Source organism: Hylobates moloch, unplaced genomic scaffold (genome assembly GCF_009828535.3).
Source record: "Hylobates moloch isolate HMO894 unplaced genomic scaffold, HMol_V3 SCAFFOLD_9, whole genome shotgun sequence".
Lineage (NCBI taxonomy): Eukaryota > Metazoa > Chordata > Mammalia > Primates > Hylobatidae > Hylobates > Hylobates moloch.
In genome coordinates this window covers 82,565,444-82,579,112 of record NW_026652284.1, presented here as the reverse complement: position 1 = coordinate 82,579,112, position 13,669 = coordinate 82,565,444, and the positions used below count along the sequence as shown (strand labels likewise).

The following is a 13,669-nucleotide window of genomic DNA, read 5'->3' as shown; positions in this document are numbered from 1 at the left end:
TGGCGAAATCCTATTTCTACAAAAAATTAGCCAGGCCTGGTGGCATGCCTGTAGTCCCCGTTACTCAGGAGGCTGAGCTGGGAGGATCACTTGAGCCCAGGAGGCAGAGGTTGCAGTGAGCTGAGATTGTGCCACGGCACTCCAGCCTGAGCAACAGAGTGAGACCCTTTCTCTCTCTCTCTCACTCTCTCTTTCTCTCTCTCTCTCACTCTCCCTTTCTCTCTCTCTCTCTGCATATACATATATCTCCTTTAAAATGAGATTTAAAATGAAAATAAAAATTAATTGAAAATATAAAGTAAATGACAATATGATTACTATGTATCAAAACTTGTAGGAGCTGGGCGTTGTGGCTGACTCCTATAATCCCAGCACTTCGGAGGCCAAGGCAGGAGGATTGCTTGACCCCAGGAGTTCCACACTAGTTTCAGCAATATAGCAAGACCCTATCTCTACAAATAAAAATAATAATAAGGCTGGGTGCAGTGGCTCATGCCTGTAATCTCAACATTTTTGGAAGCTGAGGCAGGTGGATCACCTGAGGTCAGGAGTTTAAGACCAGCCTGGCCAACATGGTGAAACCCCATCTCTACTAAAAATACAACAATTAGCTGGGCATGGTGGTGGGTGCCTGTAATCCTAGCTACTTGGGAGGCTGAGGCAAGAGAATCGCTTGAACCCAGAAGGCAGAGGTTGCAGTGAGCCGAGATTGTGCCATTGCACTCCAGCCTGGAAAAAAAGACTGAAACTCTATCTCAAAAAAAAAAAAAAAAAAAAACAAACCACCAAAAACAAGCCACTTAATTTAGTTTGGTCTTGGTTACTTTGTCCATGCCATGAATGACTTAGATCTAATTTTTTTGAAAAGTCTTCAGTTCTAAAATCTAGTGAGTCTATGGCTATTGGTTCAGTGCCCTTTCACTGTATCTTGCTGTGTATTACAGCTCCAATATTCCGTCACTTTTTACACACAATTTCTGATGGAGAATTTCATAGAATTTCACTCAGCCACACACAGCATATGAGTTTTTGGAAAAAAGATACATAAATATTTAAAGCTTTATTTAAAGATATAAATCACATAGCATGCAATTCACCCATTTAAAATGTACAGTTCAATAGTTTTCAGTGTAGTCACAGAGTTGTACAACCATCATAACAACCTATTTTAGAACATTTTTATCACCCCAAAAAGAAACTCTGTCCCTATTAGCAGTCAGTCACTCCTCTTTCCTCCCCTTACCCACCTTACCTTAGGCAACCACTAATCTAATTTTTGTGTCTGTAGATTTGCCTATTCTGCGTCTGTAGATTTGCCTATTCTGCATATTCTATTTCATGCAAATGGAATCATATAATATGTGGCCTTTTGTGGTTCTCTTCTTTGCTTAGTATAATGTTTTCATGGTGCATTCATGTTGTAGCATGTATCAATGCTTTATTCCTTTATATGACCAAATAATATTCCACTGTATGGATATACCAAATTTTGTTTATCCATTTGATGGGCATTTAAGTTGTTTCCTCTTTTGAGCTATTGTGAATAATGCTACTATGAACGTTCATGTATAGATTTTTGTGTGGACATGTTTTCATATCTCTTACGTATATACCTAGGAGTGAAATTGCTGGATCATATGGTAACTCCATGTTTAATCATTAGAAGAACTACTAGACTGTTTTCTTTTTTTTTTTTTTTTTTTTTTTTTTGAGACGGAGTCTCGCTCTGTCGCCCAGGCTGGAGTGCAGTGGCGCAATCTTGGCTCACTGCAAGCTCCTCCTCCCGGGTTCACGCCATTCTCCTGCCTCAGCCTCTCCGAGTAGCTGGGACTACAGGCGCCCGCCACCACGCCCAGCTAATTTTTTTGTATTTTTAGTAGAGATGGGGTTCCACCGTGGTCTCGATCTCCTGACCTCGTGATCCGCCCACCTCGGCCTCCCAAAGTGCTGGGATTACAAGCGTGAGCCACCGCGCCCGGCCTTACTAGACTGTTTTCTAAAGCAGCTGCACAATTTTATATTCCCACCCTGTATGAGGGTTCCAATTTCTCCACATCCTCATCAACACTTATTCCCTGTTTTTTAAAAAAATTATAGCCATCCGAGTAGGTGTGAAGTGGTATCTCACTGTGATCTTGATTTGCGTGTCTCTAATGGATAATGATGCTGAGCATCTTTTCATTTTGTATATCTTTAAAGAAGTATCAGTTTGTCTGTTTAGACACTCTGCCCATATTTAAAATTGGGTTACTTGAATATATGTTTATCTGTGGTGTTCATATTTTTTGCTGGGATACTTCTAAATTGAGAAATCCTCTTTTGTTACTCCTTGTGAATCACTGAAATATCCCACAGTTTCCATCAAGCTGTATCTCCAAGTCTGCTTCTTGAATTCTTTTTTTTTTTTTTTTTTGAGATGGAGTCTTACTCTGTTGCCCAGGCTACAGTGCAATGGCGTGATCTTGGCTCACTGCAACCTCTTGCCTCTCAGGTTCAAGCAATTCTCCTGCCTCAGCCTCCTGAGTAGCTTGGATTACAGGCACCTGCTACCACGCCCAGCTACTTTTTGTATTTTTAGTAGAGACGGGGTTTCACCATGTCAGTCAGGCTGGTCTCAAACTCCTGACTGCAGGTGATCCCACCTACCTTGGCCTCCCAAAGTGCTGAGATTACAGGCATGAGCCACCATGCTCAGCCTTGCTTCTTGAATTCTGAAGCAGTAAAAAAGCTTCTTGTTAGCATAGTCCCCCTTTTTGTTTGGAGACATCTAGTCACTATGGATAACATTTATTCTGTCTTCCCTGATCATGTTCCCTTAATGACAATTTGTTGATTATCTGTTCTCGTATAAACTAAGAAACATATTTAGAACCACAGTAGATTGTTGCTAATTTAACATTTTTTATAGTATCATGTATGTCTGACTAATAGTAATACCTATGAAAAATGCTCATGGTGTATTGGATATCTCAAGCTATGAGAACATTTTCAATTGGTTAGTATTAAATATTTCAATTCCTGAAATAGTCGTGTGTGTTTTTTTCTATTTATTAGAATACCAGAGATGCTAGTACAGTTTCTTGAGGAGATTAGTGATTGATCTTGGGTCATCTTAAAATTTGTCAGCCTTGAGTGCCTCCAGGGTCTTAGGGGAATGATGTGATCTTGTAGCTGACTAGACAGGTTTTGAGAAACCTGACCTCTGTTTTGGTCATCTTTGCTCTTATTGTGGGATGTAATTTGATCTCTTCAGCTAATGTCTAATAATATTTCTTTCCTTTTTAGGTTTTTCAGGCAGAAAATCCTTTTGATTTTATGGAAAACATTTCTTTAGAAGGAAAAACAAATTTCTTTGAGAAACGAGTTTCGGAGTATCAGCGTTTTGCAGTTATGGCAGAAACAACAGATAACGTCTTCACCTTGGATGCAGATTTTTAAAAAACCTCTCGTTTTAAAACTCTATAAACTTGTCATTGGTAAATAGTAGTCTATTTTCCTCTGCTTAAAAAGAAATTTTTAAATATATCCTTTAAAGGACTAGGGGTTTGCTCAAAAGGAAATCCAAAACCTATTCCAAACAATTTGCATTTGTATCATTTTCCTGTTTAACAAGAGTGTGACCTAAACGCTTTTGTCTTGTCACTGAAATAAAAGATGGCATTATGTAGTTAAGAGCATGGGGTGAGGGGTCAGACATGAGTTTAAGGTTCTGCCCTTACTCCAGTGTGTTACCCTTGGCAAGTCAGTTAATCTTGGTAAACCTCAGTGTACTTATCTTTAAAATGGGAGTGATAGTAGGTCCTAAATTCATAGAGTGGATATCAGGATTAGGATGCAAAAATAAATGCTTAACCAACACTACTACTGTTAGCACCACTACTAATTATCATTCACTGATAATATTAATTGCAATGATGTTGTAATAAAATACTCTCATTTCCTTAAAGTAATTGTGATTCTAGGTCCTAGGATCTAGAATTACATCTTTGTATTTTTAATGCTTAGGGGAAGAATATAAGTATCTCCTTAAAAAGAACATAATTCTCATTCACGCAAGAATAAGTTCTTTGAATTCCTTAGTATGTGGTAAAGAAAATTTAGTTGTTAGTTGCTTTGGGAAGCCTACTTATGGAGTGGAAACCAGGCGGTTATCATGGTAGTTGACCTTGTAAGAAAAATGATTCTTCTTCAGAAATTAAAAACATAACTATTGCCAGATTTAGCCCTGGAATGTTTAGAATCAGGCTAGAATAGCATTTTCCAAAGAATATTCTAAGAGCTATTAGCTCCTCTAGATATTTTGTGGGGGGAAAAATGGGATTCTGTGGTCAGATGAGTTTGGAAAATGCTGAACACTTCATTCTTCTTTAGCAAGTACAGTCAGTACATCAAAGACTGAGCAGTTCAGTGGTACATAAATTTATCTCGTCCTGCGTATTCCCAACATACTTAACACAGATGTTTTTTACCTATTAACATCTCACCCAGCTAGTGTTCCTCAGAACAAAGATTGGAAAAAGCTGGCCAAGAACCATTTATACATAGAGGAAGGGCTTATGGACTGAGAAAGGGAGAACATGATAGGGATTATTGAATCATTTCAAATTTATGCCAGCCTGAATAGTGTACCAGCAATTGACTTAGGCTGTGTTTCTTTATGATTTTAAAACTCTTGAGCTGCTATAAGAGATAGTTCTTTTAATGTGACTATGCTACATGATAGCCAATGGTGAGGGAAAAGGAGGTTTCTCTAGAAGAGTCTGATGAAAGGCCGGGAACCAAGGTTCTTGAGAAGTCTGCCCCTATTTATTTTTAGTAAGTATCAAGAGGTAGCCTGAGCCTAGTTAGAGTTAGACCTGTCTTTGGATGAAGAAGTCTTAATACTGAAATACTGAATTTTTAATACATTTTTATTTGGTATTCTGTATACCCCTTCAAGCAGTTGTTTCCCATTCCCAACAAACTGTACTTTATACAATTCTGGATGCTAAAACTTAGAGATTTTCTCTTTGCATAAATTTTGGCTCCATTCTTTCCGTAACAATCTAATCAAAACTGGGAGTTCTCAAGTGAATGCAAAAGGAGCAGGCCATAATTTTATTTGTTAGAGAGACTGTCAGAAACTTGAGATCTTTTGGCCTATGATAATACCATTAATTTTTGCATTGCTTCACAGTTTGCCAAGTGTTTTTACATTATCTCATTTGATCTCAAAACAGCTTGACAGAGCAACTGTTATTGAAATATTACAGATGGAAAGAATGAGGCTCAGGGAAGTTAAATGACTTGGCCAAGATCTGCTCATTGTCACTGTCTGTACAGTATATATTTTTTTTAGAGGTTGTAATGTCTCAGATTTAGTCCTTTACCATCTATGTTGATTTGCTTTTGTCTATTTCCTCATTAATTGAATATACTTTAAATATATATATTAAAGTATCAAAATATAGAGAAACATTTGAACTATATTCAGATAATATGTTTAAAGATATTTATGTATTGCCATACAAAAACTTAACATTTAAAACTGATAGTATCTGTAATGACATCAGAATGAAAGAAAAAAAGTTGTACAGTGTATATTCCTTTGTTTTGAATCCAGATCTTTTTCATAGGTAATGACAGATGCCTTAATGTGAAGCTTATTTATAATAGCAATAAACCTAACTGGATTTGGATGAAGAAATCTTAATACTGACCTACTGGATTTTTAAGGCACTGGTTTGTTATTTGGTATTCTATCTCTTTTTCCAGGCCTCCAGGTTGCACATTTATTTATTATGTTCAGTACTTTGGTTCTTAGTTCTTAAAGAATCAAGAAGTTGTGTAATCTTTTAAAAATGTTATCTTGCAGGTAAAGAAAAAAATTAAGTGTGTGTTTACAACTGTTTTCTCTCTTTTACAGCACATGTATTTAAATCATTGCTATAATAAAGTTAAGTTCATTATTTAGGAATATAAAAACTTGTAGTTCTATGATAGATTGCATTTATTAAAAATGTTTCATTGTAGCACATAGAAATATGGCCAGGAAGGACTTGAGAAGACAGTTTGATCCATTGCTTTTAGACAGGACTGGGTTTTGCTGTCCAATACATACAATAATAGTTTTTCTTACAACGTAAGCTGGCCCCAGCCTTGTCTTGATATTAATATATGAAATTTTTATCATTGTCTCATTTAGAAACATCCATATTTTTCTGCTTTTTCTGTTGCCATTTTTTATTTGTGCATGAATTGATTATTGAGAAAATGTAGCAGTTTGCATATTTAAAAATTAATCATTTTGCATTTTATATTTAAATATGCTAACATCACTGTCATAGAATTCCCAAATTTCATTTGTAGATATTGAGCTAAGGGCTAATGTCAGGAGCTGATTTTTAATGATAAAGCTGCAGATGGGCTAAACAAAAGCCAAATTAGTCCTACAATCAGGTATTATGTTTTTAAACCAAGTTGAGTGAATTGATAGTGGACTTGGGAAATCTTTCCGCAGCAGAATCTGGATGAGTGGCACAGAATTGAAATCTCTTTGTTTCCCACCATTTCCCTTTAAGTGCTCTGCTCCTTTGTAAAAAGTTAAAGATTTGAAAGAGAATCTGATATTCCCGAGGCATTAGGAAGAAAGGATTTAATCCCTTCAATTTGGGGCTTAATCCTGTTAAAGAAAATGTAAGTGAAAATGGAAGGCTTTAGAGAATGATTGCTTTTTGTACAGTTAAATAAGTTCACAATATTCTTACGTACTTTGTTTTACAACTGTGTTTTCATTTTTTCAAATGTCTGGTCATTTAGCAAAGTTATTTACTATTTACTGTGTACATAGAAAGCTTTATTATGTGTGGTGTATCTAAATTTTTTTTGCTGAAATACATTATGGTCAATCAAGCCAACCCTGCATGTACAGAATTTGTTTTTTTTTTTTTTTTAAATAAATTAGTTGTTTTCTTATTTTTTTGGTTTAGTATGTTGAAATAAACTATTGTAGCTTCATCATTTTGTACATTTCCTTTTTGAGGAAGGTTTCTTTATAAGTGCAAGGGCTACCCTAATAAAGGAATGTATATACTTACTATTTGTGTCTGCAGATAAATACATACTTGTTTGTTCAACTATCGCCCCAACCGTAATTTTTACATTAAATGAGACCCCCAGTTCTCTCACCTGTCTTTCTCCCAATCCATAAGCCTCTCTTCATGTCTTTGTTTCCAGCTGAGATTCCACAAACATCATATTACTAGCAGTAGCACTCATACCAGTACCCTCAACTCTGTCCCTTGTCTGCTTTTTACCATACATAGAAAAATTTAGAAAAATCCCCAAGTCTGTTTTGAATGAAACAACTTAGTTTTTCCAGTATTTGCACCCCAGCAGCCAAATGCTGCTAGAGAAGAAGTCATACAACAAGGCAATTGGATTCTCTACGAATTCATGATTACCCTATCTCAGCACTATCTGGTAATCCTACTACAATTTCCTGGTAAACTTGACCTCCATTGTGCCCAATTGCTTTTTCACACCTCCTCTCTCTACCTCTACCCCCGTTTCCCAAAGAGGTGACCATATATTTTACTTTGTGGACTTTGGACACATAGAGATATTCTCACAGTAGAAAAATTTGACAATATAAGAGCCCCAAATCTAGAACCTAAGAAGTTAACAGTAAATATAAATTCCTATGCGTGATTTCTGCTGTGGAGTCATTACAATCAGGGAGTGATTGAAAATATCTGGGACTAACAGCCATTTAATTCTGGGGACTGCTGCTCTCATTCCCACCATGCGTTCTCCCAGGGCTGCTAATACACTAGTATGCACTGAATGTGTCTGGGCACGGGCTTAAGCATGTGATCCAGACTGGGCCAGGTCCTTACCTAGGGTTTTCCTAATTGAAACTGAAGAAAGAGAAGCACTTTTATTCTAAAGACAAAGCTAGAGAGAGTCCTAGTTCTAAACTCCTCTGAGGTCCAACTGTATTCTTTGCATAGTTTCATTTTCAAGGTAATAAATGCCACTTCTGGCCTTAGGTAGGTCAAATTAGGTTTCTTGATTTTCAACCAAAGGGATTCTAGTTAAAACAGAAATTAATCCCTGGAAGAAAAAAAAAAAAGCACGTGGAAATAATCAGGGTATTTATGTGAGTATTGGGCTCAGCAAGAAACAGATGGCAATTCAAGTTAGGGTAATTCAAAAGAAGTTTGGCAAAAGGACAATTTAGAAAGTTATGGACAGGAAACCATACGAAATAGTGTAGTACATGGGGCTACCAATTAATTACAGGGCTGTTACCACCCCTGCTTAACTCCTCAAGGAGTTAAGCTTGAGGGAGCAGTTAAACCAGAGGGAGAGAATTATGAATAAGATGTGATCTTCATTTAGAGCGAGACAGCAAGCCTAAGGCAACTTCGCTGAGAAGGAGCCAGAAAATAAATACTCTCACCTTGTTCCTCTTGCCTCTTATCTCCTTCAATGGCTCCCCATTAGCCAAAACCAACTAGGAGCAAGAGGGCAAGGGAGCTTGATGCTGTCCTTACAGATCAGCCTCCAGGCATAGGGTGGAAAATGGATCTGGAGGACATATAGAAGATGTGTCACAAAGAGTGGTGTAAATTATTGGTACTTTCCTCAAAGAATTACAAGAAAGAGATGAGCTCAGGAAAGAATTAGTGAGTTTGTAAGAAAAACCAAAAGGAAATCAGACTCAAAAAATTAAGTACCTTGCAGGCTGAAAAAGCAGGCTGATTGTAAACCCCCAAAATAAGAGTTGGGATTGAGAAAAATTCTTTTTTTTTTTTTTTTTTTTTTGAGACAGAGTCTCACTCCGTTGCCAGGCTGGAGTGCAGTGGTGCGATCTCGGCTCACTGAAACCTCCACCTCCCGGATTCAAGCGATTCTCCTGCCTCAGCCTCCCGAGTAGCTGGGACTACAGGCGTACGCCACCACGCCCAGCGAATTTTTGTATTTTTAGTAGAGATGGGGTTTCACCATGTTGGTCAGGATGGTCTCTATCTCTTGACCTCATCATCTGCCCAACTCGGCCTCCTAAAGTGCTGGGATTACAGGCGTGAGCCACCGTGCCCAACTGAGAAAAAATCTTGAGATAAGAATTCATTAAGACAATCTTGGCAAAGGTAAGAAGAGGGGTATGAGAAGGTAATGTAAGCCTCCTGAGAAGGTGGGATGATGGAAAGCACAGGTGGAGGGCTTGACCTCGGACACTTCCTCTATTGTAGCAGGAGGGGAGCTAGGGAAGGTGGATGGATGGTGATGGGGTATGTCTGTAGTTTAGTGAAGAGACATTGTAAACTTGTCGTTTGTTGACTTAATTTCTCTGTGAAAGAGTTGATAAGGTCACCTCTTTGGGAAGTGGGGGTAGGGGCAGCGAGGGGAGGTGTGAAGAAGCAATCGTGGAGGATGGAGATCATAGATTCAGTTTGCCTTAGTGTATGGTTTTTCTCCAGCAGTATTTGCTGCTACGGTACAAATCTGTAAAAACTGGATTGTTGCATTCACAACGGGATTTTCCTGGATTTTGCTATGTATGGTAAAATGTATGTATGTATGGTAAAATGCAGATGAGGAACATAGTTAAGGCTATTGATAGGAATGCCACTACTAGTAATATGATGGACTCTGGAATCTTAGCTGGATAGAGAGACGTGAAGACAAGAGGCTCATGGATTGGGAGAAAGTAGATGAGTGAGAGGACTTGGGGGTCTTGATTAAATCTGAGAACTGTTGTCGGGGGAGTAGGTGAACAAGTGCTCTGGAAGGGGAGGAGATTGTGGTCAGAGTGAGGTGCTAGAATTGGTGATTCAGAACATAGTAAGTGTGGGAGAAGGAGGCTGGGGTTTGATGCTGGGGAAGCGGGTGGGCTCATTGGTGATAAGAACATCAGGGAGCTGAGAGTCCGGGGTTTTGCATCTTGGGTAGATCCTGAGAGCCAAGTGTTTAAGTCTTCAGTGAAAGAGAGGTACTGTCAGGACAAGATGAGGAGTAGGAGAGGGAGGTATAGCTGAGTCGTGAGTCTTAAAAGAGCAGGGTCGTAACAAAATAATGGGGTGTCCATGGTCTGGAGGTGTCAGTGGGGATCAAAGAGGACCCCAGCGCAACTTTCCCCGCGTACCTGAGAGGTCCATGGGGTGCGAGAAAATAAAAGATTTCTTTCTGAAGGTGACATGGGAAGAGTTCCCAGGGCAATGCCCTATTTCAGGTAACATAAGGCCCGCAGAGGAAGGCACCAACTGACTGATTTTGTATCAGGGGTTACCAAAGGCTCAGGGCCAGCATTTGGGAGGGATAGACAAATGAGGCTGGGTCAGGAATGGGGCCACATACAGCACTATCAGAACTATGGTGAGGCGACGGTAGATAGCTGGGGGTGGTACTGACTTGTTAAAACTGGCTGAGTTGAGGGGCAGTGAAGATCCACCATGTGAAGGAAAGAGTTGTCTTGGTTTTATGGGACCTTGCTAGGTGATGTGTCTATGGCAGGATAGCACTCATTGTGCATCTGGGCTTTCTGCATCCTGTGCCAACTCTCACAACCACATCTCCTGTTCTCCGATCATTTCTCCAGCTTAGCATGTTTACACATCGTAGAAAGAAGGGGTGAGAAGCATTCTCCAGTCGCCTACTCAATTGTCGCTCATCAATAATGATAATGTTCAAGTTCTGACAGTAAAAGTGTAAGCTTCACTGTATCTTGGAAGATTTATTTCTCAGGAAATTAATAAATATTTATGCATACTTCAGAGTTTACGAGGTGATTTTGCAGTCGTACCATTGCAATCATTTCATTGGCTCACCAATTTTATGAGAAATGCTGTCATAATAATATCATTATTATTATGATAACAATGATATTTGGGACTTGAAGCTCAGAGAAGTTAAGTTCCTTGTCCAAAGTCACAGAACTAGTAAGGGGTAGAGGCATGACCCCAACCCAGGCATCATGGTTTAAATCGCATCATCTTTTCACTGAGTGCACCCAAATTTCTATTGTTAGCTGGTGGAAGTCAAGACGATTTTTGGTGGGATATGATCCCTTTGACCTACACACCCTCCATAACACAAATTGGCAGGTGTCAATTTAGAGCTTCATTTGTCCATCTCAAGGTCATGCATCATGGCTTGCTGAGAATTGTGTCTGAGCATCACTTCATGACTGGAATGGCAATAATGTTTGAAGACATCGGGACTGCAAGGGCAGTTAGTACTTGTTTGCTAATTACATTTGGAAAATCTTCTTTGAAAAGCTTTTTTTGTTTATTTGTTTTTTTTTTTTTTTGAGATGGAGTCTTGCTCTTTCATCCAGTCTGGAGTGCAGTGGTGTGATCTCGGCTCACTGATCCCGGCTCTCTGCTTCCTAGGTTCAAGTGATTCTCCTGCCTCAGCCTCCCAAGTAGCTGGGATTACAGGCACACGCCACCATGCCTGGCTAATTTTTGTATTTGTAGTAGAGACACGTAGAGACAGGGTTTCACTGTGTTGGCCAGGCTGGTCTCGAACTCCTGACCTCAAGTGATCTGCCCACCTCGGCCTCCCAAAGTGCTGCAGTTACAGGTGTGAGCCACCACGCCTGATCTTGAATAGTTTTTTTTTAAGTAAAGTAATTTAAAAGCGTTAAGAAAAGAAATAGTACAGGTGAAACTCACAATGGCACGTCCGGCCAGTGGCTGCATATGACCAATTTTGGAAACCTGAGAACACATCACGTGGTCTACTGTGTAAAATGTTAGATGCTGCTCAAAAAGTTTAGAGGATTCTTCCAAGAAGTCTTGCCCAGAACTTAGGGTAATAAAGTGGTGGCAAATAAAGATATGCTTGCTTCAATTTATTTAAATTCCAGACTGATACGTGTCAGATTTGTGGACCCACCCAAATCTCATGTTGAATTGTAATTCTCAGTGTTAGAGGAGGGGCCTGTTAGGAGGTGATTGGATCAAGGGGGCCAACTTCTCCCTTGCTGTTCTCATGACAGTGAGTGAGTTCTCACGATAGCGAGTGAGTTCTCACGAGATCTGATTGTTTAAAAGTGCGTAGCACTTCCCACTTTGCTCTCTTCCTCCTACTCCTGCCATGTAAGACATACCTGCTTCCCCTTCACCTTCCACTGTGATTGAAAGTTTCCTGAGGCCTCCTGAGCCATGCTACCTGTACAGCCCAAGGAACTGTGAGTCAATTAAACTTCTTTTCTTTATAAATTATCCAGTCTAGTTTCTTTATAGCAGTGCGAGAACGGACTAATACACAGACCATAGGTAGCACCTGTTTCTAATTCCTGCTGCCTGGTGGTTTGGGTCTGTTGGAGCCAAAAGTCTCAGAGAACTTGGACTGCCCTTCATACAGTTCTCCAAGAGACAGAGGCTAACCAGCTAAAGGCAACATCCAGATACATCTCTGAGCAAAGAGACTGGTAAAAAATTATTCCAAGCATATCTTTTGTGTGTGGTAAAATTCATCATCTACTCATTTCCAGGGACTCAGCATTGTCAGTGGGCACCAGAGTTCAACATAGAAAGTTTTTCTCTACCTCCAGATTTTTCCCTGCTCCTACATCCTTTCCTGGCTAGTCTCTGTGTGCTTATGGCTCTCTGTACTTATGACCGCTGTGGCACATGGTGTACTGAAATTGTAATTGAGCCGCTTTAAGGTAGGGACCATGCTCTTTTCATTTTTATTGTCCTGCATGACTTGTAGCAGGTGCTCAGTATTTCTTCAATGAATGAATGGATGAGGTGACAATCTTAATTAGTTGAATCAAGAAGCCTGGTGTCATGTAATCAAAGTAAGCTGGTGGTTAGAAACCGTCATTTATAGAGCACGTGTAACCCAGATTCTTATGTATGTTATCTCATTTAGTGCTCTTAACAATCTGATAAGGAAAGTATTTTTTTCCTCCTTCCCTCCGCAAATACTTATTGTCTTCTAAGTGCCAGGCACCGTGTTAGGTAATGGAGATAAAACCATGAACAAGACAGACACAATGTCTGCCCTCTGAGTGGGGTCGACACATAAACTAGAAAAGGAAATAAAACATTTCTCTCATTTTCAAGATGAGGTTCAGAGAGGTTCTGCTCCTTGTTTAAAGTGATACAGATAGATCCAGATTTCTGTCCCAGTTCTAATTGATACCAAAGCTTATGCTTTCCCCAGAATCCTCCAGTCACCTCTAATTGGCACAGAGTTCCAACCCATCTCAAAGGGCTGGTGGCCTGGGATGGGGGTGGGGGTGGTGAGAGCTGGTAGCTGCAGGAGTGATCTGGCTCCAGGGGAGAAGCCAGCAGATGTGAGGGTCAGATACTGCAGCAGCTGGTAGGCAACACTATTGCAGTCAGTGAGGAATTTAGTGGGCAGGGCTGATGGGAGAATTTAGCAAAGCTAATTGCATCTAATTCTCCAAGAGGGAAGAGTAGCTTTAGCGTCTTGCCAGCTGCTACCAATGTAGAGCTCAGAGTTAGTAGCCCCCGTGTGCCCTGCATGGAGTGGGGAGAAAGCCATTCTAAAGGGCCAGGGCTGAGCACATATATCTTCTGTGACCCAGGTAACTCACTGGCAACCTATAGACAATGCCTCGAGATGTGGGACCCTGCACTGTGAGACGTGGAAGAGCACAGGCTTTACAGCCAAACTGCTGGAGTTCAAATCCTGGCTTTCCACTTGC

At 39.9% G+C, this 13,669-nt stretch overlaps 1 protein-coding gene across 1 annotated transcript in view; it reads left to right on the top strand.

Moving 5' to 3' along the window:
- The window catches only part of RRM2B (ribonucleotide reductase regulatory TP53 inducible subunit M2B), a 36,471-nt gene extending 29,396 nt beyond the window's left edge, over positions 1-7,075 (top strand). The window contains 1 exon segment of the mRNA XM_032760155.2: positions 3,286-7,075. Within this exon segment, the coding sequence (XP_032616046.1) occupies positions 3,286-3,438 (153 nt within the window). The 3' untranslated portion in view covers positions 3,439-7,075.
- Positions 7,076-13,669: the final 6,594 nt, after the last annotated feature.